Raw genomic sequence first — 24,791 nt, 5'->3', positions numbered from 1 at the left:
TGACCTATTGATCACATGGAGATAATGTTCCTGTTGCTCAAGGCTCTCGTTCACTTTAAAGATTATACACGAAAAATGACAAAGATAATACGTCAATATAAGACAAAAAATGACTAGTTAAGTGACCACTCTTGCAGCAGTCGACTCGCAACTTGAAGTTGTAAATTTACACTCTCAGCTTCTATATTTTATTTCTTCAAGTATCTTATTACAACTATATACATATAAGAAATGACGATCCAACAACATATCTGGTACACCTGATCTGGTTATGTAGTTGCTGCCATTAGCCGCATTCTCCACAGACTTCACAACAAAAACTAAAACACTCAAAACAAGCAAGTGTTGTACAAAGTTGTGCTAAAGTAACAGCACATTGATCGTTAACCCGAGAACAGAACTGTATGAAACACATGCAACAACAACAGTCACATAGTTTGCCGCATAAGCTTGAAGCAGCTGCAAATACCATTTCTGAAGTTTCATGCAATTTGGGTTCTGCTGCTTCCACAGGAAGATTGTTCATTGTAGCCTTCAAGTTGCCGAAACCAAAACCTAGCGCTCGAAGGTATATGATTTTCTTGACATTCAAGTCAGAGGTCTTCTGCATATCATGAAAAGTTCAGGAACAAATCAGCATTTGAAGGCTAAAGAATTGGGGGAAGATCTAGGGGTCGGATGTCTGTTTCGCACTTATCACTATATCTCCTCGATCGAGCAAACTAGGAGTATTGTATTATAGATGTTTACTCCATAAATCTAATCTCTACCACAAAATTGTGGTCTCATCAATTAAAGCGAGAGGCTTAATTTTCATTAACAGATTCCTTAAGTAACTTAATGCATTATTGCAGTTTAGAAGATTTTGATAATCATGGACATACAAAAAACACAAGAAAGCTAGTTTACATGTACAGAAGTATATGTCCAGTTATAATTACCTTATACTGGTCAAAATGATATACGAATCAGATCATTTTCAAATCTTAAAGAGTTTTAATAAAGGCGTCGCAATAAAACTCGTGGCCTAAAGCCAAATTTTAATAAGGGGCCATAATATTTTATTTTTTTTGGTCTATAGTATAGTTATCTTGTAAAATATAGTATTAATATTATATTGGTTTCCTTTTTTTTTTTTTGTCTATAGTATAGTTATCTTATAAAATATAATATTAATATTCACATTGGTAAGAAAATTCAAATTAATAAGATGTTAGCCACTTATTTATAATTCGTTACTTTGAATTTTATTGTAAAAAATGTTATTTATCAATATGAAGATTTGAGTATCTTAATTCAAAGTTCTAAAATATTTCTATTGTTAAAAAACAGATAGTCTTTCTTTCCATTTTTATAAGAAATTTGTATTTTCTTTTTCGTTTTTCTATAAACTTCAATATTGTCTAAGTGAAAATAAGATAGTAAATCCACAATTAAATATATTTTTGGGGCCCCAAAATTTAGGGGGTCTAAAGCAAATGCTTTACTAGCCTACTCTTGAGCCACCCCTGAGCTTTAAATCAAACAAAAGTCAAATTAGACCTTGACAGACCGGTCAAACCAAAGCATACCTCATCTGCTACCTCTAATTTAGAGGTCTGCCTCTCCTTTTTATTTTCAACCAAAATCAAGTTGGTATACTCCGAAGGCACTCCTGTTTGCAAGCTCATTTTCACAACCTAGAAGCAGAAATATAGTTTAAGTGAGCATAATACCATAAAGAAAAAGTAATAGTGATTTTCACACAAAGATGTTGCATAAATAGGATCAAAAGCACCAAAAGAATAAAGAAATACGCACGAGCTGCTAAGGATTGACCTATAGGTCCAAAACACGAATATTAAGTTCTTAAAAGTTGCAAGGATTTGCAGTGAACATGTGATCATTTATCAAACTTATTTATATGCAACAGTATAAGAACTCAAGATTCATTAGACAGACCTTCTCCTCCAGTTGCTTGCTTCCGGAACACCAGGCATTGGCAGTTAGTATTTTGATTTGTCTCCTTGCAAAAACCTGTGTAAAGAAACACGCATAAGTTCAAACTTTAAATGGTGGAAGATTGCATCTTTCTGCAGTTCCAGCAAGGTTCATGTAAGCATGCAGACACAACAAAAATACAAATGTAATATCTGTTCGATTAAATATAGGGAATAAAAAGCTAGATGGTTTATAGAACAAGCCTGTTCTCATAGAGAATGCATGAAAGAACGAAATCCAGGAAAAGCTAAACTACCACATATACAAATTACTTTTTCTTATGAGTTCCTCCTCTTCATAGGTAAAGCAAATTAGCATTTACAGTAAGGAATTCAAGACGGAAGACCTTACCCTTTCCAAAGGAAAATCCTTTGCTTTTTGTACTTTGACATCGACCACGAAATTGCTCGAATCTGCTAAAGTGCCGCTGACTTTAACAGAGTCAGGACAGTTCCCGAATAATCTGCCAGATACAATCAGTGGTCTTGAAGACAACAGGTCTGGAAGATAACATGGATATAGCTGCAAAAAGGACAGTGGTTAGAACTGTCAGATAGGTGGCAGAGTAAATAGAAATAAGGGCACTTATGATGCCGCTGATTAAGTTAAATTTCCTACAAGAACATTAACCAAAAAGAACTAATGATCCTTTTTTATTTTTTTCTTTGGTGGTGGTTTGGGATTTTTTTTGGGGGGGGGGGGGGTGGTTGGTGGCACAGAGGTTTTTAGGAATGAGAAAAGCTGAGTCGATCCTGACTCTCTTCTATAGAAGTACCAGCCTATACCACCTGAGGCTAAGTTCAGGACATACAGAAATCACATTTTTAGACAAGATTTGTGGGGGGGGGGGGGGGGGCACAGAGGTTTTTAGGAATGAGGAAAGCTGAGTGATCCTGACTCTCTTCTATAGAAGTACCAGCCTATACCACCTGAGGCTAAGTTCAGGTCATACAGAAATCACATTTTTAGACAAGATTTCTTTTAAGCTTCCAGTAATCTTTATGCCTGAAAGAAGTTACATATTCAAGAATTCATACAACAACAACATACCCAGTAATATCCCACACCGTGGGGTCTGGGGAGGGTAGTGTGTACGCAGACCTTACCCCTACCTTGTGAGGATAGAGAGGCTGTTTCCAATAGACCCTCGGCTTAGAAAAGCATATATTCAAGAATTCATAGAATAACCAAAAGAACTGCATAGCAGAAAAGAGAAAAGTTGTGCTTTTTATTGAATTCTACGCTTTATACCATAAGGACCATAATATGGTTAAAAAATAAAATAAAATAAAATTAAGCAGTGTATTCTATAGTGGAAATTTTATCAGAGTGATACTTTGAAAGCAGCAATGGGGCAAAATTAACTATTTACCCTTTGGATATTCTTCTATCCCCTCAGGTTATAAAGAAAATGTAGTTGTTTATATACCTCAAATGAATCAAGATTTTCCAAGGCATCGATTCTCAGGTCCGCAAGAATGACTGATGATGTGCTGTTAAATAGTCTTTCCAGCCGAGAACTGATTGAGTCTGATCATGTAAATTGATGTGAAGAACTAAAATCATTAGTCACAATTCAAGTACATCGAATCATGTTGTATTAAATAAAAGGCAATTGTAAGAACCTTTTGGGCTGAGGGTGATAACACGTAACAGTTCCAGAACATCTTTCTTTCTTTTTTTCTTCTTTTTTTTTTAAAAAAAAAAAAACTCCAGGACATCTTTCTAAGACCGGAATATAAGGAGGATACTCACTCCATCGACACGTTGAGACACCTAAAGATGTGATTAGTGAAGAAAGAAGCTACAGATTTTATCTTCTATTTTTCCATTATATTTAAAGCTGATCTTCATGACATGTAAAGCTGCTTTTGATATTTCAACATTTTGGCTATGTTATTTATCGACAATAGCAGTCTTGGCATATATTTTTGCCAAAATATTAGCTTCTGTTTAAGTTTATCCTAAACAGAAGGAAACTTCAAATGTAATTAGAGTCCATGAATGGCTTTTCTGCAATTACTTAGTAAGCCTTGACGAGGTTCAACAAGTTAGTCGTTGCAACTCGAGCATAAAATAAAATCTGTTGGTTAAATGCACAAATTATTGCCCTGAGAAAGTAAACAGAAATACTAAAGATGCGACATTGTAGAATTGAACGCACCTACATCATATGCAGCATCATAGTAACCTCCCCCCATCTGAGCAAGCATTTGCAAGAAGTAGTGATTACAGTATAAACCTGAGAGTGCATTGAAAAAAAGTTTGAGAAACAGAACTACTTAAGCTCACTTATCGAGAAAAATAAGCTAGCTGCTGCAGATGACAGGATGAGAACAACAAAGGGACATAAATAAGCACACAGCAAGTAAAGCAACACAAATTCTTGTATGACAATAAAAAGACATAAGATAAGGCAATAAGAAAATTTAACATGATCTACATTGCTGTCAACGGACACAGCATGACGTGAAACTCGATAATCTTAGACATGGATTATATGCAATATTCTTAAAGACATGGATAGTTAACATACACTTTAAGACTTGTCTAGAGGAACTATGTGTACTAGTTTCTCTCATTCTGGTATTTTTTTTTAAAGAAAAAGTTCCCATATTGATATGACTTGAAGGGAACTCCCTCTTAAGCTTTTATATATGCTTCTCTTATTTAAAATTCAGCGTGATTGCAATTCAGTTTCTGTCTCAACTACATGGTTATTCAGAGACAAAATGATGAACTAGTCTAGACCTAACTGATGTATAATTAAGCACATTGAGAATCGCTATTGAAGCAGGGGTAGAAAGTAATTTAGAGATGTGAAAGAAACACAAACCCACCAATGCCAAAGGTCGAAATTCGTGGAGCTTTCAAGCCTCTCTTCATCAACTGTCCCCTCAAGGTTTCACAAATTTCTCTTTCATCTCCAACAGACCCATCAGTGATTAAAAAAACAAGAGGAATTGAATCACCATTTTTTGATAGCATCTCTATTGCCTGACTTGAAGGAGTTTACAAGGAGAAATTATGAGACTAAAATGTGCCAAAAAAATGTGAAATCAACATAATTCCACATCTTTTGATCAAGTAAATCCCATCATAATATTACATGTGTGGTGCGATAAAATTTGGGACAATTAACTTGGTAAATAAAAGGGATACAAGGATCAAACAGTTAGAGCTAGTAGCAACCGTCCTATTCTAAGCCGCTGCATCAATTGAGTATTAACAAATGACCTTAAAATCCTCTCTATCAAATTGAACACATCATGAGTCAATTTAGGATGCATCATCCACATGAGCTTTTTGTTCAATTATTTCGTCCTCCCAGTACATGCATATCCTCTACACATAGTCAGAATCAAACTAACCCCCCAAAAAACTACAAGATCTGTAACTGAGCCAACTAGGACGCAAATAGAAGTTCTGCTTAATTGCGCTTTCCGTGCAGTAGTCTTCTCTAGAAAATAATAGGTATTATCATGCCAGTTCATAGTAAATGAAAGTCACACTACTTAGCCTGAATATATAATATCTAAAGGAAAGAGCCAATAAGTAGATTTGCCATCTTGACCAGAATGTCATAATCACCTGGTTTAGCGGCAGGGCAATGACAGTACTTCCATCAGCTACAATATTTTGATCAATCCACTGAATTGCTTTTCCGATTGACTCCTTCCCCGATGGCACCATGGATGATGAGAACAATAAGCTTTTCCCATTGAAAGCTATGATGTTAAAAGTATCCGCTGGATTGAGATTAGAGAGGGCAGCCAGTAGTGCAGCTTTAACATTCTCAAGAGGCTTTCCTTGCATGCTTGCACTTATATCAACAATATACACCACGTCCTTCCGGAAAACCTACAAAATCAACAATATGGCCATTAAGTACCCAAGAACAGATTGGTAAAAGTTTTTCTTTTCAATATAATAAAACTTTTTCCAATTTAAAAGAGAGAGAGAGAGAGAGAGAGAGAGAGAGAGAGAGAGAGAGAGAGAGAGAGAGCTAACAAAATTGTGCATGAATCATAGTCCAAAACTCCAACAGCGCTTAGCAAAGAGAGGTAAATAGAGACAGATTCAAGATGACAATAGAAACAATTAATACTATGTACAGTAAGAGGTGAGGCTGAGTTGAGCTTGAGCTTTAAGTTCAAGCTGCAAATTTGAAGGCAAATCTACATAAGTATTCTGCCACATGCCAAAGGAGACAAGATGTAAAAGGTAGTTTAGATGTCCTATGAACTGTAGTTTCCAATGATAAAGTCCACAGTGACGAAGAGTTAACAAAATCCTTTCCTTTTTCACCTATTTTTCTGATTTGGCAAGCTTGATCTGGTTTGGCTGGATCTTAGCTTAATATGTACAGCAGAATCAAGAATAACACTTAGTTGAACATGCAGTGTGACGAAAATATAACATTTTTAGGATTCAGGGATCAAAGTCAAAATTACATTTTGATAAAAAATTGATTCACATTCAAAACATTAAGTTATAACAAGGCTAACAAACCTTCTTCCTATTGACAGTTGGTGGGTGAAGACAGACGCAAAACATTTCTCTCTGATCAAAATCAAGCATAGATGGAGAGTTCAGGAGCACACTCCCATGGATGTCGCTTGAAGGGCCCTGAAGGTAATATGCATGTATTAATGAGGATTTATGAAGCTCTTCGAAATAAAGGAGAGAAAACAAAATGACTAATGAAAAACAAATAGTACACAAAGCAGGTCCAAGTACCCCTTGTCATTCAAACCAAGGGCAAGGAAAGAAGTAAAAAAGTGAACCAAGGAAGTGCCCTTACTTTGTACGAGAAATTGAAGTCATTCATTGACCATGCCCGAACTTCCCTCTCATATAAAAATCCTAAATTACCGGCCAGACGTCTTGTTTCCTAGAAAGAAAAACTAAAAGGTGTTAGAAAAAAATTATCAATTGTTATATTCATGACTAGATAGGTTGAAAACGGTTTACCTTTAAAGGATGACTGGAACTTTCGCATAAAATCTCTGTCCCCATACCAGAGTTCACGTTCAACTGAATCCTTTCTTTCTTACACAATAGCTTTGCAACTGGATTGACATACCATGGGAAACTGAAAGGTATATTTAAGGAAAATTGACCATCTTGATACTGTAATTTCTGTGACCAACTGACTTTAATGGAGAGAATAGAACCTCCGGCAACCTTGAAAGATCCAAAAGTAGACAAATATAGCCCCTTTCTTGAAACTTAACAGGAATGAAGAAGAAAGCCAAAGCAAGACAGAGATAATCAATTTCGTAGTGTGAGATGGTAATCACCTGAGGGACCTTTAATGTGTATATCTGGCGTTTTAATAAGAACCCATCTTTAGCATTGGCTACCAAACTGGCATCTTTGGTATCATTTGATGCAATCAATTGGGTAGAATATGATCTTGATGGTGTTTCAACTTCCACACCTAGAACTGAACCCTGTCAGAGAAATGATTCTATTTTGAGAACGAGAGAACAAACATCATAATCAAGAAGAAGTTCCTGTGAAACAGCAGTGTGTAATAGAATAATCAAAACTTAAACTAGACAGTGAAGTGCTTATATCATATATTTGTCCGGTTTTGAATGATACATCTAGGTCGTTAACTGCGGAAGTGGCACAGAGGTTAAATCAGTTGGGAGGACACTACCAATTATTTGGCCTATTGGGAAGGTAAGGGTATGGAGATGTAAAAGTTTCACAGCTGGATGTTGCCACCTACCAATTATTCATGGTAGTCTCATTCATCAGGTAATGAGGTTATACAACTTGCGCCCCTCTCCAGCAGACTTAAGACTTATATTAGCCTCAGAAACTAGGGGCATATGCGATAGTTTTATTTTTCTGCGACTCTTTCTCTCTATGCAATGCCTAGAATTGATTTTGATAAAATGAGGAATTCACAAATGTGCACCACATTTAGCTAACCAAATAGTCTTATTTACTTCAGAATACATTGTCATCTCCATCAAGAAAAACTCTTAAGTAACTACAGACGTTAAAAACATTCTAATTGATGTATACATGCATGCTAAAGAGAAATGCTTGGCAAAAATTGGTGTCAGTATGTTTGGTTTTCCTTAGGCATCTCCAACCTTTACCCCATTTTTTGTTCCCAAAATGGTAATTTTCCCATTTTGGGGACAACTTACTCCAATCATTCTCCCATTTTTTCACCAAACTTTTTTATATTCTTCTCTCTTCTATATTATATTATTATCTTTCATTTCAATTTCATTTTTTAATTTCTATTAAACAAATTCCATCTTTTATTTTTATTAATTTGTAATTTTCATTAAAACAATTCCATAAAATTTTAAATAATATAATTTATAAGCAATTATTATAGATTAACTAATAATTCAAATAAAAGTGAAATCATTGCAAGATCTAATATTTTATATTCACACCTTTCAATTTTAGCAACATCTAATATTTTATATTTGCACCATTCATTTTTTGAGATAATTATATATTTTTTGTACAATTATAACTTATAATAAATTAACTTACAATTTTACGTAAAAATAATAAATGTACGAAAATTAATTTATAAAAATTATACACCAAAGTTAAGGTGTAAAATTAATATTATAAAGACATTACATAAACATAATTAGATATATATATAAAGAGATAAATTAAAAGATTAAATAATAAAATAAAATAAAAATAATGAATAGTAACGGGGAGATGAATAGTGTACCCGAGGGAACACTACTCATCCCCATTTTGGGGACAAAAATGGAGAAGGGTTGGAGCTAAATTACCCAAAAATTGTCCCATTGCGGGAAATAGGGGTAAGATTGCCTTATGAGTATGAGTTAATCCCCAAAAAATGCAATTTTAGAACGAATGGCATCATTGATTGTCCGACCAACTTAGTAAGGCATTCGAAAACATAAGAAAGGAAAGAGGACGGAGAAGAGATTTTATTCCTTAAATGCTCTAGCTTCCATGAAAGAAGAATTATCCTCCTTGGTGCATTTTCAATCGGATTTAAGTTAATAAACACACTATGAGTGATCTTTTCTTTCTTTTTATTCTTTGATAAGGTAATAAGTGACTGATTATAAGTATTTTTTATACCGTCAGGGGCATAGAACTTAATTTTCAACCATCGGTAAACTCGTAGAATCACTCTCTTTACCTTGAAAAGAAAAAGAACGGAGCTCTTCGATGGAACCAAGTTCATTCCGTGGGGTATGGAAAAACTCAATTTTTGTTTGATCAAACATTAAACAGAAATCCATATATCTCGCAATCAGTGACTTCAAATAACACTTCAGTAATAGAATACGAAACTCAAACTCAAAAGTTCAACGTTCATAGGAAGAGAAACAGAACCATTAAAAAAAAAAGATTGTGTGAGAGATAGTGGAAGAGAAACGGAACAATTTCCAGAAGAGAGCAGACAAATTGCAAATAAACAAAAGATACAGAACCTGCTCTCCCATTGGTACAGCGAAGCGACAATCACAGCAGCGGCTAGAAGCAACACAGTGCACGCGCCAACTCCCGTTGACCGTTACAAAAGCAGTGTCCATATAACAGTCCACCTCCATCCCAATCGCCTGCATGTCGAGCGGAATCAACGCCGGCGGATCACAACGACCGTGAACGTACGGCTGATAGCTCGGAATATCAGGATTATCCACCATCGACGGGTCCCTAATTACAGCGTACATCATTGGTCCCATCGGCAGGTAATTAGTCTCTGTAAAAGATGACTTTTTCTCCATTACCAGTGGCTTAGGCGGATTTTTACCGTAGTAAATTCGTTTAGCTAACTGAAGCCCCATGTCCACCGACGTTGCAAAATCATCAGCCATATGTTCCGGCGAATGCTATTATTCTTCAACAGAGAAAGTGAACAGAATCTAATAAAGCAGCTAGAAAGTGTAGTACTGCATTAATGGAGACAGAGAGTATTAACCTTCAATTTTCTCATCTACCAATAATAATAGAAAGAAGCAGGACTTGATTAAGACATATGGAATGGAATCCTTGTGGTCAACTTTCAGACGACAAGCTAAGCATGCTCACTAATTACACATTGACGTAGCATGCTGTAATTGGTTAATTAAAGAAGAAGACAAAGTAATTGTTTCTTATTGATTGAAGAGGACGTAACATTAAAATTTTCTTTTACTGTTAATTAAAAAGTAGTATAAATGAGAGGAAATTATATTAAAAATGTTTAAATTATAAATAAATTTGTTTTGGTCGACTTACAAGAAAGGGACAAGCCTTTTTGTTGAATGGATAAACTGCTAATTTAGTGAAAGGAGACATTCGTAGATATGATTAAGATAAGCATATCCCTCGTGTCAAATAAAGAAAATAGCAAGGTCTAGACCACTCCTTTAATGGCTGCCAACACCTTCAAATAATTGATGTACTTTTCCACCCACCATAATAAAGAACGCAAATACTGGCATATTTGAAGGTTTTACGTATTTGAACTCTCTCTTTTTTTTTTTTTGCTCGATCATTGAATTCAAGAACAAGATACTAGTATTTGCACCCCATGTAATTTGTAAAAGAACATAAATAAAAAGGAAGAAACCCTTAGCATGTCATTTTTTTTCTTGCTAGTTCATTTCTTAAAAATATCTTCTTGACCCGAGGGTTTTCCGGAAACAATTTCTCTATTCTCTCGGATAGGGGTAAGGTTTGCATATTCACTATCCTCCGCACTCAAACCCCATTTATAAGTAAGGTTTGCGTATTCACTATCCTCCGCAGACCTCATTTATGAGATTTCACTATGTTGTTTGTTGTTGTTTTTCCTAAAAATATCATGGGATTCCTTTTTAATTTTGTTATTAAAAAATATTTTTTTATACGGAATTTTTAAATTTTAAGTTTTCATTTTATTTGTAATTACAAGCTTGTATATGCTTCAGACAATAAATTTTATAGAGCCGTTTGGCTCAAATCAAGATATCTTATGATTATAATCCTAAAATTGTAAGCAGGAATAAAACTTAAATAACTTATTTCCACCTTTTAAATAAGATAATAATAATATATCTAGTATATTCTCGGTGTGGGGATTGGGAAAAGTAATGTATACGTAAACTTTTCTTACTTGTGGAGATAAAGAGTTGATATACCATTGGCTCAAGAAAAGTAATTCTCAACAGCTAAAAATAACATGAATTTTAGCTAATACTTTCAACCATACGCGAGATGAATTTATTTCCAAAATTTATGTAGAAATAATTTACCTAATTCCCTTGAACCAAAAGTGTTTATTTCATTATAAGCTTCATATATACCACCTAGGGGGGATTTAGGACAGCGAAAATTCCTTTTGTCGAAAAATTATACTGTTTATAGGGCAAAATCTATATTTTATATCTATATGTTATTTTTTGAATATCCTTAACACAATCCAAAAGCATATTATGATAGTCAAGGAAATTCAAAACCTTTGTAAAGTCACTAGTTCAATTTACACTAGCCACAAATTCTTTTAATTTTTTAACTTTTTTTCTTTTTTAAACCCTCTGCGCTACTGAATTACGACCACCGTATAAATTGTAACAAATGCAAGTGAAAAATATTAGTGGTGACCAGACAGTAGGATTGATTGTGAAAGGTAGTGCCTAGTGGGACTTGCCTATGACTAAATAGGATTGAGTGGGACAAGTTGGTGGGACTAACTAACGTTGGCTATTCATCCAAAAAGAAAGTATACACCGTTGGATGAAAAGTTTCGTCGAGAATCGACGGCGAAATTATATGGTGCCAGATATCCGAGAATGTCTTACTCCAGATGAGTAACTCTCAAACCGAAAAGAACAAATGTGACTATTAATGGACAGGCTCAAATCAACACAAGTAAAAGTCAGTAGACGGAAAGCAAGAAATGTGTGAAATGTGGAATTAAGAGAAAAGGAGGTGAGGTAGGGACCCAATAGGTATTATTTCGTTTGATTAATGGGAGTGGTAGTTGTTGAAATCATGTGACATAAGCGTGGTTAATGTATTAATTTAAAAACATTATTGGGGGAACCAGCAGTATCTATTTGTCCCCATTATATAGTACTCCCTAAGCATAATTTATGATGGGAAAGAGGACCAAACATCGTGGATAACAATAGTAATACTCTCTCTCTCTTCCAATTTAACTTATTTCCAAAAAGAATTATTATTTTTCTAAATTTGATAACAATTTAACTTAAACTTACAACTCTATACTTAATAAGAAACTTTTATAACCACACAAATATTCTTGTCCCCTTTTTGTTTTGTTTAGGACCACAAATTTCAAAAGTCTTCATTTTTTTCTTAAATTTCGTGCTCAGACAAAGAGGTTCTCATAAATTGGAACGGAGAGAGTATTAATTATTAAGTACTCCCTTCGTTTCAATTTAAATGAGTTGATTTGACTCGGCTCAAAGTTTAAGAAAAAAATAGACTTTTGAAATTTGTGGTCTTAAAAGTGTAAGGGTACAAACTTTTTGGGATCATTACATTATGGTTATAAAAGCTTATCATTAAAGATAAAATAGGAAAATGAATAGCTTAAAAGTTGAATCATTTCCAATTGTAAGAATGTGTCATTCTTTTTGGAATGGATTAATAAGGAAAGTGTGTCATCTAAATTGAAACAGATAGAGCATTAAGATATTTCGATATTTTATTAAAAAGGCAGACTGATGCATTAAGCTTTCGCTAAGCGCTGGGTACCGGGAATGGCCGGACCACAAGGGTCTATTTTATGCAGTATTACCCTGTATTTCTGTAAGAGCTTGTTTTCACGACTTGAACCTGTGACCTCCTGGTCACATGGCAGTAACTTTACGAGTTACGCCAAAGGCTCCCCTTCTTTCTATATTTTACTGATATATAAAATTTAGATAGGATTAAAAAAACTCTTAAAAATAAGTTTAAAGTTAATGGGACTAAAATATTATTTAAACAAATAAGTATCACGTATATAATTTTTTATTATTATTAGGAAAATAGAGGTTGCTCTAATGGTAAACAACCTCCACTTCCAACCAAGAGGTTGTGAGTTCGAGTTACCCCAAGAGCAAGGTGGGGAGTTCTTGGAGGGAACGATGTCGAGGGTCTATTTGGAAACAGCCTCTCTACCCTAGGGTAGGGGTAAGGTCTGCGTACATACTACCCTCCCCAGACCCCACTAGTGGGATTATACTGTGTTGTTGTTGTATATAATTTTTTTTATTATACGTTGTTTTTTTGATAGATTTAGGCAAAATACCTTACCACCGCCCTAAATTTGATACGGATTATTAGTTACAACCTTAAACTATTTGTGGTCTTAATTACCCCCTCAACTTGGCCTTTTGAGAGCCAGTACCCCCTTGGACGTTGATGTGGCAAAGAGTGCAGGTGCAATCGCTTCCCACGTGGATTATTTACCATATGTGGCATTTTTTTAAAAATAAAATATATTTTTACCTTTTTAAGTATGTTAATTATTTAGATATTTTTTTTCCGAATACAATTTATAATAAAATTTGGATAGAACTACATTATTTATGCTATTTTTTTTTTGCTAAAAATAATAAAGTTTTAGTTAATTTTTTTTATTTGACCTGAAAATAAAGATTTATACAATTGAAATAAATAGTCAAGGCATCTAAAATGTTATAATACATAGTTTGAAATTATTTTTGGGCTATATTCTTTTACCTGAAAATAGTGTATTCATAGAGTAAGTTATTTCTTGCAATTGTACATTCTTTTTATTTCTTCTTTTAATGCAATGACTATTTTTTCAAATGTGTATTTTTATTTTCAAGTAAAATATGTAAAAAAAAATATATAGTTTTAGAGCTCCATAATTTAGAGCTATATAAAAAATTATAGCCAAAATAATTAATTTTAAATTATGTATTTTTATAATTTTTTAGATGCCTTGACTATTTATTTCAATTGTATAAATCTTTATTATCAAGTCAAATTCAAAAAATGATGAAGTAAAACTTTATTATTTTTAGCCAAATAAAAAAATTTAGCCTAAATAATGTAGTTCTATCCAAGTTTTATTATAAATTGTATTCGAAAAAATTATCTAAAAAAGTAACATACTTAGAAAGGTAAAAATATATTTTATTTTTCAAAAAAAATGTCACATATACAAAAAAATCCACGTGGCAGGCGAGTGCACACACACTCTTTGCTACATCAGCGTCCATGGGTAATAGCTCTCAAAAGGCCAAGTTGAGGGGGTCATTAAGACCACAAATAGTTTAAGGCTGTACCTAATAATTCGTGTCAAGTTTAAGGGATGGTAATGTATTTTGCCATAGATTTATGCAGAATATTCTTAGATATTGTAATCTTTCAAAGCTGTGACATAAAAACATTTATTTTCTTAAAGTACAAAGATCAGGATCAGAAATTCATAATTACCCACGAATTTTGTTTGAGCTACTCTTCTTTCTTTCCACAACAAATTTTCAACGGAAGGACAACTTGTTAGATAAGAAAACAAACAACCATTTGACGCCAAGTATACCAACCCGGCCTGAAACGGAATACATAAGAGAAATATATATTTTTAGTCATTTAAAAAAATTATATTATATTATATATATATATATATATATATATATATACTTTAATACTTTTCGACTTTAAGTTAATTCGACAATATTGTATTTGTATGAGACATGAGGCTCAAGTCCAGCCAGCTGGTTCTCGTAGTAGTAATTGCGTTTGACTTTCCGGTCACTGGACCACGAAAGACTTGCAGAATTCTGAGTTTCTTCGGATAAGATAGCCTTTTCCAAGATATGAAATCTTATACTTTTAAGCTTGCTTGGCGTAACTGCAAAAATTAATTTATTTTGAGAAATATTTTTTTTTTCAAAATTATTTTTCTCAAAAGTATTTTGTAGTGAAAACCATTTTTGTGTTTGACTAATTAATTTGAAAAACACTTCTGAGCAGCAATTAGTGTTTGACCAAGCTTTTAAAAACTGTTTCGAAATATATTTTTCTCAAAAGTGCTTTTCAAAAAATGTTTTCGAAGAGAGTATTTTTTTCTGTTTCTCCAAATCTGCTTCTGCTTCTGCTTCTCCTCAAAAGCACTTCTTTTCTTTAAAAAGCTTGACCAAACACTTAAACTTTGAAAAACAATACTTCTACGATTGGAGAAGCTTGGTCAAACAGACTATAAAACATAAGATTGCAGTCTAAAATTTTATAAATTATTACAAACGTTAGATTTATTCTAATATTTTGTGAGTAACTTAAAAATTATATGAGCAAAAATTGAATCGGTTGTACGGAAGGAGTAATTTTTCAAGGGCTATATTTGCATAATTTTCAAATAGGGATGAAATCTAATTAGTGACCTAAAAAGAGATATTTGGGTCTGTCTCTCCAGCCCATTTAGGCCCATTGATGGTCCACTTGGTTGGGCTTGATGCCGTCTGAGAAGAAGTTAGGCCCAGTGGATTGGAGGCGTGTTCGCCATATTTCAAGCTTCCATTTTACAAAGGGAAATTTTATCCAAATGCGTTTTAATGATTTCTAAACTCTGAATTTATACGTAATAAAAATGTTTAAAGTATAGTGAAATTTATTAAGATTTGTGTAAAACTAGTGCGTGGAAAACATATTTTTGAGAAAACGACTCTCTATAGCCCCTCAAAATTTGGGATATTATTACTTTTAGCTTACGTCAGAAACTATTTATATTTGATAGCCGAAAAAGTCTATAAAATTTGTATAATTTTTGTATATAACATACAGAATATATATATATATATATATATATTCAAAAAATATACAAACTTTATACATTTTTTCGGCTATTATTTTTTCTAGCGGCTATACAGTGTCATTTTTTCTCAAAATTTTTATCACCCATGTTTTTTTTTCATGGACCCGAAAAGTCCCTCCGGCCCAAACATATTACATCTAATAGTCCGAAATGTCACTATCCATAAATTGTATACTGCCAGTCGATTTTGTATATTTTTGTATAGTGATAGTTTATTTAGTATATTTTTTGTATTGTGACAGTCTATTGTATATAAATTTTATAGTGACAGCCTGTTTTGTATATTTTTTGTATAGTGACAGTTTATTTGGTATAGTGGCGGTCTATTTTGTATAGTGACAGTCTATTGTATATAAATTGTATAGTGACAATCTATTTAGTATATTTTGTATATATTTCAACGTTATGCATAATGGATATTCAGTGATATCTAGGTTTTTCCTTTTCATCTCCATATACAAGCGCTTCTATTTTGTATATAATTTATATAGTGACAGTCTATTTTGTATAGTGACGGCTTATTTTATTTAGTGACAGTCTATTTAGTATGTTTTTTGTATGGTGACAATCTATTTAGTGTATTTTTGTATAGGACAGACTATTTTGTATATGGGAGAATCACTAGCTAGGAGGAGAGAAGGTGATCCAAAAAATTAATCAATCAATCGATCATTTGACTGAATCCGAATCCGAAGCCGAAGCCGAAGCTGAAGCCAGTGTGTAACAAGCTAGTTAGTGTGTAATTCGTTCTATCTTGGGGTTTGAAGTACCGCTACACCAGTGTGTAATTCGTTCTATTCTCGGAGGAAATAATCCATAACTTTGGGTACTGGGAGGGGATTAAATTCCTTAAGGAAACATTGTGAATTCAGTGGGCTCGAATTAATTTCTGTTTTATTTATATTTACGTTTATAAGCTAACGTTTTAATTTTCAGAATCATTATTTACAAATACAGGCATAATAGTAATAACAAAGTTGCATACTTTTTGTTTGTTAACTAAACAAAGATTATTTTTGTGAAAATTATACTGGCGCCCTATTTGGTCGCACCCATTTAATTTATACCCATATTTTTTAAATTATTTAATCTATACCTTAATTTTGACAACTTCAGACCAATCGTTCACCTCTTCTTCTTCCTCATTCGACCTATGCACTTCAGGCTCGTATATCTAAAGTTATCCGAAAAGTGAATAGACTTATAATTTTTTGTGTAAAGTGATCATAAGTTCGCGATCCCCAAAACTATGTAGAAATGCAAATGCCCCTTATTTTTTTCGTCGCCGGTCAAAACATTTTTTTTTTAAACAAAAAGACAGAGATGTCACTCTGTTCAAGTTAACGAGTTTTTATTTTTTAATTAACGAAAATTGTCTTCTCGTTTTAGGCAAATTACCAATTACCAATACTAACTCCACAGTGGAGTCGGTTTATTTAGCCTGTTGGGGCGTAATTTGATTCTTAAATGCCACGTGTCCAGAAATTAAGCAAAACAATTTCGCAGAAAGTACAGTTTATTTATATTTATATTTCGGAGAAAAGAAAGTCCCCAGTTTACACGCAATTAAAATCCAAATCCCATAGATAGTTCGTTCTAGTTTGAAAGAGATATATAGTCCACTTCCCATTTAAGCATTGAAAATTTCTTTTCTTAAAATTCCGATACTTTACTTTTTCAACTCCAAGTTTTTGCGTTCCTTAGAAATTAAGTAATCATTCAAAATTCAATTTTTTTGCTACAATCGATCTCCCCAGGTTCGTTAGTCATATTTCACGTCTTCTTTTCCTGCTTTTGATTTGATTCTTAAATTACTGTAATTGGTTTATTGTCTCTTAATATATTTGGATGCTAGTTTCTTTTTTTCTCTTCTAGTTGCTGATTATGTTCAGGTTAATTTCCATTACTTATTTGCTTTTGAAGATGGTTAGGGTTTAGGATATGAAAAATGAAGGTTTTATTGGTAGACAATGTTTAGCTTGCTGATGACAGAAAAAATAATATTTTTTGCTTGTTTCTTAATATCTAGGGTTCTACGTCTGCCCACCAAGGGGTTTTGCTCAAGGAATGTTCCCTTAATTCTCTTGTTTGCTGAATAAACACGTAATTTAAGACTTGCATTCTGGTAAATATGAAGTATTACTGCATTGCCGTTCTGTTATTAGGATAAGATGGGTTTTTAAAAAAAATTGAATTGTGGAGAGATCGTTTTGAATTCTGATGAATTTTTATCTGTATTTGCTACTGAAAATAGGGTTAAGAAACTGATGGCAACGGCGACTATCGCCACTGCAGCAGGTGCTGCTGCTCTATTATACTATACGTTAAATAAGAAATTGCAATCTGCTCCAACAACTGATGATGATGACGAAGAATGTGGCAGCAGCGGCCAAGATCATGCTCAACTAGGGACTAATAGGGTTTCCAATAGACTTATACAGGCCCCTGCTACGTGGTTAGAGACAATCGCGACATTATCTGAGACTCTTAGGTTTACTTACTCGGAGACCCTGGGCAAGTGGCCTATTGGTGACTTGGCTTTTGGCATCAGTTTTCTTTTGAAGCAACAGGTAATCATGAATCGATTGTATACTTGTTTCCCAGTAAAGGTATCTGGTTGATGTGGAATGTTATGCAGTGTACTGTCATATGTTTAACCTCTGTTGTCATCATGCTGGAAAAGGGAGATATAATATGAAATGCAAATAATTGCACCATGGAATGGAGTAGAGGGAAGAAGATGCTAGACCAGATAGCAGTTTGTCAACTTGTCCAGTATAGAACAATTTTTTTAAACATGTTTCTTCCTGTTTTTGGTATCTGTGATGTGAGGAGTTTTATATTCATATTTCTTTCTTTCTACACAGACATGCATTTATCAAAATGTCCAGCCAAGTGATTTTGTATTGTTTTTGTTGCTTTTCTGAGACTGAACGTAGTGCTCTGTCCTGTTTTATCGTTTCATTTTTCTTTTCATTATGTATTAATGTTTTAAGTATTCTTTATTTATCTATTGCTTTTTATTCAAATGACTAGTTTAGGTCCCTCCAGCACACTTTATGTTTAAAAAACAGTTGTGGAAGTTTGGTGGACTGTGGCCATTGTATAACTAAATACGTGTTCCCAAGGAAAAAATGCTCGGGGAAAGCTCCTTCCTAGTCTGTTACTGAAGCATGATACTTCTGTGATTTTTCCATAGATTTATATACCAAAGCAACTAGTTGCTTAAGGAAGGTGTCGTTCATTTATGCCATGTTAGTAACCACCTTGAGTTGACTTATCACTATCTTACCGAGCTTGTTCACTAAGTAGGTTTATGTTTGCAGGGAAACATACATATTAGTAGCATATTCTGTGGCGAAGACAGTACCCAGTTAAAAGGTTCTGATATTGCTGCAGAGCTTAAATTCCTCTTACACTTGTTGACAGTTTGTTGGCATTTCTCCAAAAAGCCTTTCCCATTATTCTTGGAGGAGACAGGCTATTCTCAAGAAAGTGTACTACTTCAAGAACCCAAAGCTGGAGTAAGTCTCCTCCATAATTCTCAGGCTCTGGCTTAAAATATTTATGTCCTTTCTTCTAAATGACAAATTCTATTATGCAGATTCTGAAGCCAGCTTTTACAATACTTGCTGGCCATCGATCAAAATCTTTCTTCCTTGTAATCCGTGGAACTCATAGTATTAAAGATACTTTGACAGCTGTTACCGGTGCAGTTGTGCCTTTCCATCACACTATGGTACACGAGGGAGGAGTTAGCAATTTGGTGTTAGGCTATGCGCATTGTGGAATGGTTGCAGCTGCTCGATGGATTGCAAAACTTGCAACGCCTTGTCTTCTTAAAGCGCTTAGTATTTATCCCGAATACAAACTTAAGGTCCTTGATATTGAGTCTGATCTTTCCTCAGTTTTAGGACCTTTACTCCCCTTTTCTCTTTTTTATTTTGGGGTTAGAGATGTCTGTTTTTTGTATTTGTTTTTGAAAATATTGATCATATAGGTTGGATCTGTTTCACGATCTGTTTTATTTTTATCAATACTAGTTCTTTATTTTCTTGATTCCCCCGTAGTTTGTCTTTATTCTGTTTGACATTGTTTTTCAATCCTTCTCTTTCTCTTGGTATGAATCTGCCTCTCTGTTGATTTTATTTGGGGTGTGAGTTACATGGAGGGTAGGTCTACTATTCCTTTCCAATTAGTGTGTGTGCGTACTGTTGTATTAGGAGTTTTCTTGCAAATTCCTTATGGTTTCTTTAGGCTAATTCCCTTATAAAGTTTATCTTCTTTTGGCGCACAGATCGTGGGACATTCCTTGGGTGGAGGAACTGCAGCTCTTTTAACTTATATACTTCGTGAGCAGAAGGAACTGTCAGCAGCTACCTGTGTAGCATTTGCACCAGGTTTCATATATAACTTTGTTAATATTTTTTGTCATTTGACATCATTTATGCTAAGAATTTTTTTTTGGAACTGATATGAAAAGGGTGTCTACTCTATGCTACGTCTATTATTGAAATTTTCTAATTTGACCTGGTCATCTGTCTACTTGTGTATGCATGTACTTATATATCCACATTCTACCATTTTGTTCACTTGTCTTCAATCGTACATATTGCTAGATTTTGCTCATTTGGCGAAACATCTTTTGCAGCTGCCTGTATGACATGGGAATTAGCTGAATCAGGGTGTGAATTTATTACCTCAGTAATAAATGGAGCGGATTTGGTGCCTACATTTTCAGCTGCTTCAGTGGACGACTTGCGTACTGAGGTCAACTTCTAGGTCTACATCACAGATTTTCTGTGACTGTTTTTATGTGGCAATTGGTGCATTCTGTTGGAGTTTTTTTCTTCTTTGGGTAGATAGACTAGCATGTTTTGTTTTAATACTGGACACAACCTGTTTCTTCGGTGCCAGTACGTTTTGTCCTGATGTTGAACTTATCTCGCACTTCAAGCTTTTTGTTTTAATGTTTTGGTGAATATAAATTTTGATACTAGTCATGGTTCCTTTTCCCCGCTCCCTTCCAGTTATTCTTCCTCCATTGGGATACATTGATCTGAGCTATGCTGCTGGAGAACCTTCCACCATAAGCCTTGACAAGGACTTCTTCCCCATGCGTAAATCATATTGACACGAGAGTTAGCTAATATCCCCTTGATACTACTTCCTCAAGCCAAATGATGTTGGTTGTATCTGCTAATCCTCCTATTCTTTCTAGCCGACCTCAACTAGTTCCTGGTTGATGCATTGTTAACCAATTGATTGATTGACATCTTATTTTTGCTTTTAGGTGCAATGTCCATTTAGATTAGTGTCTGCTGTTGCCTTTCTAACTTTTCCAGGATTCAGTTTTTGGCCAAAAAAAGAGTCTGTTTCATTTTTTACCTTAGAAGTAAACTGAATTCATTAAGCTTTGGTATCTATTGGTCTAGTTTGGCATGGTGATCTTGATTGTCGAGTTTACAGATCCACCTGATGGTTCAGAGAAAAGGGTTCTGTTTATGGTACATCGTGTTGCTACTATATGCATAGTTTTTTTAATAGCTTCTGGAAGCTTGTTCGTTGTACAAAATTGCACCTCTGCCTCTAATACCTCTTTAGTTTTGAAGTATATCCTCTCAAGAGGGGAATGTTTTTTTTCTTGTTGCAGGTGACAGCATCTGCTTGGTTGAACGATCTAAGAAATCAGATTGAGCACACTAGGATTCTTAGTACTGTTTATCGTTCTGCATCAGCCCTGGGATCTCGTCTTCCATCAATTGCCACCGCGAGAGCTAAGGTTGCTGGTGCTGGTGCAATACTACGGCCTGTTTCCAGTGGAACGCAGGTACAATCATAGTTTACTCTGTTATTTCAGTTCTCCCTTGCACTCTGGTAGTAACAAAGCTGTAATACAGTTTGCTAATGTGTGAACTTGTCTGACCATTTGGCCGACCAGCGTGTCGCCTTTGGTGCATATCAACCTGTTATATGCACACCGAAGACATGACATATAACTTGACTGCACAGTTGTGTTTAGCATTCTGTTTTATAGGTTATTTGTGAAAAATGTTTAAGGTGTTGGCATTCTAGAGAATATTTTTTTGAGTTGATAAAAATAATCAAGAGAATATGCTTAATACTTTAGCTCACTTAAGGAGATAGCACTTATAGAGCTTCTGGCTCTGTTTATTTTGTTTCTTGTTCTCCGCTGGAGTCTGACCACATTTATCAGTCCTCGAAGTGTATCAGTGGATATTGACATCGGCAGTGATCTGTAGGTTGTCATGAAGAGAGCGCAAAGTATGGCCCAGGCAGCATTGTCGCGGCCTGCCATGCAGTTGTCGTCATGGTCGTGCATTGGTCCCAGACGTCGACCTACGAGTGTTCAGGTTAATTCTGATGAACAGCAAAACTTTGGTGAAACTTCTTCCAGCCAAAATTCTGAAACATTCCTTCTGGAATCCGAGGAGACCAGAAGTACGTCTGTGATGGAGCTTCCTGTATCTTCAACCGTGGGAATTACATGGAACTCAGACATTGATCAGTCTATTGCAGATGGGATCAATATCCATAATGGCCTGGATCCCGATCTTGATGATAGTGAACATGTGGCCGATGACCGACCTGAAGACCGAATGACGGAAGTTGAGATGTGGCAACAACTAGAGCATGAGCTCTATGATCAGTCTGAAGGTGAAACTGATGTTGCCAAGGAGATTAGGGAAGAAGAAGCAGCGATCGCAGAGTCAGGTCAGAGCTCAAGTGAAAGCATTCCAAACACAAAAGAGGTGCACAGATTCTTTCCTCCTGGAAAGATAATGCATATAGTGACTCTCCTCTCTGAAGAGGTCGATCATGTAAGTGACAGCGACATGTTGTGTGAGGATCATAACCAACCCAAGGATACAAAGGTTGGAATATTTCTCACTCCTAGATCACTGTACAGTAAAATAAGGTTGTCACAAACTATGATCAGTGATCATCTCATGCCTGCTTATAGAAAGCAGATAGAGAAACTAATTAGGGACCACGAGAATGATGATGCTCGCGTCAGATTAAATGAAACCTGACCATTAAGTTGTCAGGTGCAATGTCAAGTGAAATGTTGGTTCTTGAATGGTATCGAAAAGAGAGCTCGAGATTAGGCCCTGTGTCGTAGCGAAAATTTTGATACGTTGATACTTTTCACGATTGTAGAGTTAGTGATCAATGGCTGCAGCCTCCTCCTCAGGGGATGCTTACTGATGGTATACTCTTAGCTAATTGTGCCTAAACCTTGACACAGACTTGAAGGTGTTTAGATTGCTGTATATATCCTGAAGACGTCGTATTCTTTTGTCAATGAAATGAAACTGTAACTATTTAATTTGGCCTTTTATGCTTTCTTTTGCACATTGCGTTACAAGTTCATTCTTAGAGATCATGTGGAAGCTGCAGTTTCACCGTGAATCCAACTAATATGTTTATAGCCCGTTTGGCCAAGCTACAAAAATTAGCTTATTTTGAGAGGTGTTATTTCTCAAAAGTACTTTTGATGGGAAAAACACTTTTTTTCTTCCAAAAGCCAAGCCAAACAGGTCAATTTTGAAAAAAAAGCACTTCTAAGATTGGAGAAGCTTGGCCAAACAGGTTATAATTTATGACTTCATATTCTCGTGGTTATTTATTATTATTATTATTGATGTTGTCTATATCTATTAATATTTATACTATATTTATTTATATTAAAAGCACGAAGCCCTTAGCGAAATATCGTTCGCTTTTTTTACTCTTTAAAAATAAAGTTCACACTAGATAAAATAGTCATTTAATTCTTTTCCTAATGTTTAGGACCTAGAAAGTCATTGAAATTTGGTTATTACATCTTTCTTTATTTCAACTAGGTACCTAAAATTTAGGACTTTAAAATCAATTAAAAATTTACCTTAAATAAATATTTAAGAAAAGTCAATTTGAAACATTAGTACGAATTTATAGATGCTCGTCTGAAGTAGGTTATACATGGCAATTGAAAGTGACATCCCAATGGTGCTCAAATTGTATTCATGGTCAACAAAATAATTTTTTTAATATCAACAAGTAATTTTCGAAGAAGAATTTGCTTCATTTCGTATTTGTAATAAATTACATTAATTTATTCTAATTATGTGATAAATAGCGTGAGATTAAATTGAAAACTACTAAATATATATGAAAAAAATGTTTCACTTTTTTAATTTTTTTTTTTGTCTTCTTCAATCAATCTAGACTATTATAAAAGCTCGAAACTTTAAAGCGAAGTTGATCGGCTTTCTTATCATTTAAAAATAAATTCACATTGGACAAAATTATTGTTTAATTAATATTTTTTAATAGTTAGGACATTGAAATTACTAAAGTTCTGACTAATAAATTTTTTACTTATTTGAACTATATAGGAGTTCCTAATCTTTCGAAATGTCATCCCGGTAAGATTACTTATATAAGTCGAGTAAGTCCATTCTCACGAGAATTCATAATTTTAGGAATTGTTATTTCATCCGGAATAATAATATTCCATGTGACATTTGAAGTGTTCCACTTTAAGATATCAAAAGACGAAAACTTAAAGCAAATTGTACAAAAATCATAATTAGGGGCTCACGATTATTTTCAGCTTACTAAAGTTTTAAAGATTTAAGGTTGATAATATTAGAAATATTAACTATTTCAAGCTATTATTTTTTAAGAAAATATTAATAACATGTTTTTCAAAAATGTTGTCATAGAGTTTCATAATTTCTCATAGTATCAATACGTGGTTATTGATATTACCCATCACCATTGAGCTAAAAGAAGTAACAATGTTTATTAGCATGTATAATCCCTTTATCATGATAATGATCGAATCTATATAGAAAAGATGGCGTGAAAACCTAAATCCATCCCTAACGAAAGTCTAAAGATTAACATTCATCTTTTTTTTTTCCTTCAGTTTTTGTAATTTTTATTTAATAATTTAGACACTTTTGTGAATAATATCTATATAATTTTTACAAAATTATATTTGTTGATA

General features: G+C 34.1%; 2 protein-coding genes across 4 annotated transcripts; one reads left to right on the top strand and one right to left on the bottom strand.

The window, feature by feature from the left end:
* Positions 1 to 152: 152 nt before the first annotated feature.
* LOC104215964 (uncharacterized) lies at positions 153 to 9,949 on the bottom strand. 2 transcript variants are annotated; one of them, XM_009765906.2, is made up of 13 exons: positions 9,444 to 9,949; positions 7,284 to 7,436; positions 6,955 to 7,167; positions 6,785 to 6,874; positions 6,493 to 6,609; positions 5,572 to 5,841; positions 4,821 to 4,977; positions 4,145 to 4,222; positions 3,410 to 3,510; positions 2,332 to 2,502; positions 1,942 to 2,016; positions 1,572 to 1,679; positions 153 to 604 (listed from the first exon to the last, which is right to left on the bottom strand). In XM_009765906.2, the coding sequence occupies exons 1-13, from the start codon at positions 9,828 to 9,830 to the stop codon at positions 287 to 289; spliced, it is 2,238 nt and encodes a 745-aa protein (XP_009764208.1). In that variant the 5' UTR covers positions 9,831 to 9,949; the 3' UTR covers positions 153 to 286. The 2 variants fall into 2 exon arrangements, with proteins under 2 accessions (XP_009764208.1, XP_009764209.1); XM_009765907.2 differs by having other exon boundaries at positions 153 to 601.
* Positions 9,950 to 17,389: 7,440 nt separating this feature from the next.
* On the top strand, positions 17,390 to 23,123 carry LOC104215963 (uncharacterized). Of its 2 annotated transcripts, XM_009765905.2 has the most exons (9): positions 17,390 to 17,529; positions 17,802 to 17,897; positions 18,027 to 18,342; positions 19,099 to 19,296; positions 19,377 to 19,649; positions 20,070 to 20,172; positions 20,424 to 20,542; positions 21,426 to 21,602; positions 22,036 to 23,123. In XM_009765905.2, the coding sequence occupies exons 3-9, from the start codon at positions 18,040 to 18,042 to the stop codon at positions 22,825 to 22,827; spliced, it is 1,965 nt and encodes a 654-aa protein (XP_009764207.1). In that variant the 5' UTR covers positions 17,390 to 17,529; positions 17,802 to 17,897; positions 18,027 to 18,039; the 3' UTR covers positions 22,828 to 23,123. The 2 variants fall into 2 exon arrangements, with proteins under 2 accessions (XP_009764207.1, XP_009764206.1); XM_009765904.2 differs by lacking the exon at positions 17,802 to 17,897 and having other exon boundaries at positions 17,398 to 17,529.
* The last annotated feature ends 1,668 nt before the right edge of the window (positions 23,124 to 24,791 follow it).

Source organism: Nicotiana sylvestris, chromosome 3 (genome assembly GCF_000393655.2).
Source record: "Nicotiana sylvestris chromosome 3, ASM39365v2, whole genome shotgun sequence".
In the NCBI taxonomy this organism is placed as follows: domain Eukaryota; kingdom Viridiplantae; phylum Streptophyta; class Magnoliopsida; order Solanales; family Solanaceae; genus Nicotiana; species Nicotiana sylvestris.
This window is presented reverse-complemented; position numbering and strand designations above follow the sequence as displayed.